This window comes from Lolium rigidum, chromosome 4 (assembly GCF_022539505.1).
Source record: "Lolium rigidum isolate FL_2022 chromosome 4, APGP_CSIRO_Lrig_0.1, whole genome shotgun sequence".
NCBI lineage: Eukaryota > Viridiplantae > Streptophyta > Magnoliopsida > Poales > Poaceae > Lolium > Lolium rigidum.
The window spans coordinates 6,827,167-6,833,507 of NC_061511.1; the positions used below are offsets into that span (position 1 = coordinate 6,827,167).

The 6,341-nt window shown below is 39.9% G+C and overlaps 1 protein-coding gene across 1 annotated transcript; it reads left to right on the top strand.

Annotated features, from left to right (window-relative positions):
* On the top strand, positions 1-5,985 carry LOC124706338 (FACT complex subunit SSRP1-B-like). The gene is made up of 16 exons (XM_047237995.1): positions 1-118; positions 933-1,118; positions 1,298-1,403; positions 1,489-1,625; positions 2,053-2,136; positions 2,221-2,312; positions 2,425-2,533; positions 2,638-2,724; positions 2,812-2,904; positions 3,517-3,714; positions 3,791-3,942; positions 4,030-4,180; positions 4,284-4,382; positions 4,477-4,647; positions 5,002-5,080; positions 5,578-5,985. The coding sequence occupies exons 1-16, from the start codon at positions 65-67 to the stop codon at positions 5,706-5,708; spliced, it is 1,929 nt and encodes a 642-aa protein (XP_047093951.1). The 5' UTR covers positions 1-64; the 3' UTR covers positions 5,709-5,985.
* The last annotated feature ends 356 nt before the right edge of the window (positions 5,986-6,341 follow it).

A 6,341-nucleotide genomic window follows, 5' to 3' on the forward strand; every position in this document is an offset into this window, starting at 1 on the left:
GCGCGAGGGAGCGAGTCGAGGAACCTGCACCGCGGCGGCGGCGGCGGCCACCGGTCGCGGCGAGATGACGGACGGCCACCTCTTCAGCAACATCTCCCTCGGCGGCCGCGTCGGCAACGTGAGTCCACCTCCTCCGCCGAGTTCGTCCCCGCTGGTCCGGATCGGTTCGAGTCGTTGCTTCGTTAGGGTTTCCGGCTCGATTGCTCGGTTCCGTGCTGGCGGCGGGTTTGCCCTCCCGGAATTTGTGCTCCCGTCTTCGTCGTATGGCCCCTCATTCCTCTAGGGTTTACACGCTAGGGTTTCTCCTGGGCGGCGCCAGAGGGTAAATCTGTGGTCCTCCACTTGGTTGTTGGATTTAGACACGTATTTTGGCCAGGCGGCATGAATTAGTTCAGTACGAATCCAGTATGCTTCGGACGGAATTATTTGGAAACTCGACTAGAAAGAGGACCTAAATTATGGTTTCGGGCATCAGTTTATGCAACAGATCTCGCCATCCAGTATGCGGAATGTCTTATGCAATTGCTGCCATCCATTTCGTGTGAATTTCGGTATTAATTTTGTGCCTATTGGTCCCATGGCTGCATCCTGTTGCAAGGTTGCAACCCATGGCCTCCGTAATTTCTAGAATTTAGAGCCTTTTATTCTCAATTCCCCGTGTTATAGGGATGTTCCTCTTATGCATAACTAGATTTGACCAAAACACTCTATGTTTCATTTTACGATTTAGAATTGTGCATACGTGTTTATTATCAGTTGCATTTTATTTGGAACTTATGAGGACCGATTCCAAGAAGTGGCAAAAAAAAAGTTCATACATCTATTTCAATACATGCCACTATCTTCACCTATGCTGTTAAATTGGTCTATGTAGTGGTATCACTTGCCATGCTAAAATTATTCTTGTGCTGTGATGGTTTGTGCTCTTGTAGAACCCTGGCCAATTTAGGCTTCATTCAGGAGGGGTTGCATGGAAGAAGCAAGGTGGAGGAAAGACCATTGATGTTGATAAAGCTGATATAATTTCCATGACATGGATGAAAATCCCCAGATCTTATCAGCTTAGTGTTGGGACCAAAGAGGGCATCCGGTACATGTTCAAAGGCTTCCGTGAACAGGTAATAGTTCTCCGCCATTTCCCTCCAAGGAAAGTTGAGTACTCGAGTATACATATGACATGAAGATTTGGCTGGAGTAATGCAGTCGCAAATAGAACGGATATACAATCACAGTCACACCTGCTTTCTTGTGTATTCTTTTCTAACCTCAGAATATATTTCTTCAAATTATTCTGTAGGATGTTAGTAACCTTACTAACTTCATACAAAAGAACACGGGAATCGCCCCAGAGGAGAAGCAGCTTTCTGTTAGCGGGCATAATTGGGGCGCGGTTGATATCAATGGTTAGCTGATTTCTCTATAGTCTGTCTGGCAGTTGGCGCCCCTGTGCCATTTTGTAAATTCATCTTGCGGTTCTTCCCATTTCAGGCAATATGCTTAGTTTTAACGTTGGCTCAAAGGAGGCATTTGAAGTCTCTCTGGCAGATGTTTCTCAAACTCAGTTGCAAGGAAAAACTGATGTTGTTCTTGAGTTCCACGTCGATGATACTACAGGGGCTAATGAGGTATGTGGTTTGCCTGGATATGTTTATCCAAAATTACTTGTACTTTTGTAAAATTTTGCCTGTTGGCTGTCTTTTGCTAACTGTTGTTGGGTGATTTATGTCTATGGATCTCTACATTGCTTGCGTTTCTTTGAAGTTCCATAAGCTATATGTTTCTTTCTGTTCTTACACTTCACAGTGGCACTTATTATTTCCTCAAATGTGCTTTCAATCTCATTTTAAGATATTTTAGAAACTTGCGCCCATGGTTTGGCCATATACCTATTATTTAACTTTCCAAGACTTCTGTTGTGCTGAGCCGACAAATGCACCAGGAGCAACATCTAGAGAATTCTGGTTTCCCTTATATTGTGTGGTTGTACAGTTTGTAGCCAACTTTAATTGTAAGATTGGGTGATTGTAACTCCTCTTTTCATCATTCCTGCAGAAAGATTCGCTGATGGATATGAGTTTTCATGTACCAACATCAAATACTCAATTCATTGGGGATGAGGAACGGCCTTCAGCTCATGTGAGCTTACTCGATAAGCACAATATGATAGCGGGACATTCATGCTTATTTGGTGCAAATAATGAAATCTTCTCTTTATTTTAGATTTTTTGGCAGAAGATCTTGGCCATAGCTGATGTTGGCTCATCAGAGGAGGCTGTTGCTGCCTTTGAGGGAATTGGAATTCTTACTCCAAGGTGTGGAACTCTTGAAACTATAGGCTTTTCTAAATCTGAAAATAAGGGTATGCTATCCGTATTCATTTTCTTCTATTTCATTACATAAGCTAACTGCTCATTTTTTATTCAGAGGTCGGTACACTGTTGAGCTTCATATGTCATTCTTACGACTCCAAGGACAAGCCAATGATTTCAAAATCCAGTATAGCAGTATTCTTCGCCTCTTTGTTTTGCCAAAGGTTATATTTTTTTCAATACTGTGAATACTTTCAAGAATTCTTCACCTTTTTTTATTTTTGTGTATTGTCAAGAAGCTAATATGATCTCATGCTTATATGTTCAGTCAAACAACCCTCATACCTTTTTGGTCATTACACTTGATCCACCAATTCGCAAAGGACAAACATTATATCCTCACATTGTTATTCAGGTATTATATATTTATATTACACTCATCTCACATTAACTTTGTTACAGTTCACCTTAGACATTTAGTAACCATTTCCTTCATGGACAGTTTATGACAGAGGCAGTACTTACAACGGAGCTGTCATTAAGTGAGGAGGTTTTGGCTGAAAAGTACAAGGATAGACTGCAGAGTTCTTACAATGTGATATGCTTATCTGCTTTTAATAGTCTAGCTTTCCTTTCATTTGTTCCAAGTTTAACATGATGTTTCACGTCATAAGTCAATCCTAGCTCCTATTTACATTATTTTCCTTTGGTGGTACATGCTTTAGACGTTTTTCTTTGTCATAGTTGTATGCTGTAACTTCTACATTGATCCATATGGTTAATACTTATATTTCTCTATTGATATGCCCAGATACACATCTCCAATTTAGTTATGAAGGGCTCTGAACTGTATGTATTGATTATGTACTGCTGAAACACCGAAACCCTCCAATAAGCTTATTACCTAACTGGATACTCATCAGATTATAGTTCGTCTTTGCAAAATTTCATTTTTTTTTTGGTTTGTGATAGATGCCATTGATGCTCAGTCCTTCTGCTTGCAAATATGAAACTGATTGTGGTTGGGTTCTGAAATCACATTAAATATCAGTCATTCTAGTGTCCTGATTAAGTGATAGTACCCTTATGTTTGTTCATTTTCCACTTCTACAGTTCTTCGTTTACACTTGTTGTCGTATCTTGATTTATATTTGTGTAGAACTCCAGACGGACTGATGGACTCATATAGTGTTTGATTTGTCCATAGGGTCTAGAACATGAGGTATTCTCCAAAATCCTCCGTGGCCTGTCTGGTGCTAAAGTGACAAGACCAAGCACGTTCCGCAGTTGTCAAGATGGATATGCTGTGAAATCATCACTTAAAGCTGAAGATGGGTTGCTCTATCCTCTTGAAAAGGGCTTTTTCTTTCTGCCCAAGCCCCCAACACTCATTCTGCATGAGGAGGTCTAGTTTGTATTTTTTTGACATTATTCATGGTTCTTCATCTGTTTGTCCTCTGCTAAGCATATAGTTATTGCAGATTGATTATGTTGAATTTGAGCGTCATGGTGCTGGTGGTGCTAGTATGTCGTCTCACTATTTTGATCTCCTGGTCAAGCTAAAAAATGATCAAGAACATCTCTTCAGAAATATCCAAAGGAATGAATATCATAACCTTTTCAACTTTGTCAGGTATACGCCTTCTAAATTCATTTAATTATCAGTGTATGATTTATGCTGTATGAAGCTAATAAGTACTTTTTTCATTTCTTGTTCAAGTGCTAAGAATTTGAAAATCATGAATCTTGGAGAAGATGGCGTTGAAGGAAGTGGTGCCGTTGCAGCTGCTCTTCAGAGCACTATAGATGACCCTGATCCATATCTGAATGGGATTAAAAATCAGGCTGGTGATGAAGAAAGTGATGAAGAGGTACTGCTTGTCTACAAGGCTCTTTTTTATCAACGTGTTGTCCTGGATTGGAGTACCTAATTCATTTGCATGTATACCTTGCTGTAATTCTTTCCAACTTCAGGACGAGGATTTTGTGGCGGACAAGGATGACAGTGGATCCCCTAGTGATGATTCTGAAGAGGAGGGTTCTGATGCTAGCTTAAGTGGAGGAGAAAAGGAGGTAACTGAATTTACTTTGTCTGCATCCCTAACAGAACTCTTCCTGAGCCAAAAAATATGTAGTAAGGCACTGTTCTAATAACTTATTGTTTCAGAAATCTTCCAAAAAGGAAGTTAGTAGCTCAAAGCCACCTGCGAAGAGGAAGCCAAAGAGTGGGGATGCGGAAGGTTCAGAGAAAAAAAAGGCGAAGAAGAAGAAGAAAGATCCAAATGCCCCTAAAAGAGCAATAGCTCCGTTCATGTACTTCTCAAAGACTGAGCGAGTTGTAAGTTACTTGCATCCATCCATATTTAATTTTTCTGCTTTCATGGTGAAAAAAATATAGTCAGTTGAACACTTGTGATATCAAATCTGTGAGTTGCATTTTTTTTGCTTTGTTAGTTTTACAGAAAAAGTTCCTCTCTTCAGTTAGTGTATTATAGCTTTGCCCCAAGCTAGGCCAGTTTTTACAGTATATTAGGTTGTGGAACCGATTTGCTATTGTTAATGAATGCATGTGACCTATACTTAGCAAATTAAGCAACCATGAAGTTCTGACCAAAAAAAAAAGCAACCATGAAGTTATAGGAACAATAATGTTATGAATCCTCAAACTTAAATTGACATTTTCCTAATGTAGAATTTGAAGAACAGCAATCCCGAACTGGGGGTCACAGATATAGCAAAGAAGCTTGGGGAGAAATGGCAAAAGATGTCAGGTAATATTTCTAGACCCTTACCTGTTTTACATGCTTACTCGCTCCGTCCGCTAATCTGTGTACTTCTAGTTTTGTCCTTAGTCAACTTTATATGAAAACTTGGCAGTATTAACGACATTAAATTAATATCAGTAATTTTGTCTTGAATTTAGTTTCATAATCTACAAATTTGATACTCCCTCCGATTCATATTACTTGTCGCTTGTATGGATGTATTTAGAACTAAAACGTGTATGCATTTATATTAGAGACAATTAATATGGATCGGATGGAGTATCATATATGTTATACTTATTTTTATAAAGTTAGTCAAATTAAAATAAGGTTGACTTACAACAAAACCAAAGTACACTTATTCCTGGGTGGAGGAGTAAGTTACTATGGCAGTGGTGCAGTCAATACTGGCAGTTTAAGTTTACCGAAACAAAACAGATGTGGGTATGGGGTGTTGGATAAAAAAAAGATCTGATAATAATTTCAAATGTTTAATTTTGCAGCTGAGGAGAGGCAGCCATATGTCGAGCAGTCCATAGTGGATAAAAAACGCTATGCAGATGAGACTGCTGCCTACCGTGGTGCGGCTGCTGCTCCTGTGGACGTAGACTCTGGTGATGACTTGTCGGACTGAATTGTAGGATTGGCAGTTGACTGAAGGAGTTATTTCAAGTTCCCAGTATAATTAGGTATCCGTTCTTAGCTGTAGTACCTGGTGAGGTGGTCACTCAGTTTCCGGGTTTACAAAGGACATAGTAGATGATGCAGGAACAGTGTCACTAGCTTTTCCAAGATAGCATTGTTTTGCTACGAAGAACGAATTGTCAGTGATTGTGGTATGTTACTTGCTTGTTCGCTCCCAGAATGTGTAAGGCAACCTTGGTGAGGCCGAGGCGGAGTGTGGTGCTAAAGTTGCCGATGGCAAATCTGTGCTCTTTTTAATGTACGAAGGTTTTAGAACTGATAAGTCTAGAAAGATAATGCGGAGACTATGAAATTCATCCATATATTGATGCGAACTTGCTAATGCGTCAAGTTGTAGCCTAAATCAGCAGAAATTAGGGCGTTCCACTTGGCAGAAAAGGTTGTTTTACTAGAGGATGCCAAGTGGAAACAAAAGAGAAACAAGATAGAATTGATGCGAAGAGATGTGAGTCAAGGTAAAAATGTATCGGAAGTTTAGGAACTACATCGTCTAAGGTTGTTTCTGTGAGTGAACATTTCAAGATCATCTGGAACTCCTTTCACGACAATAATCGACATTCTC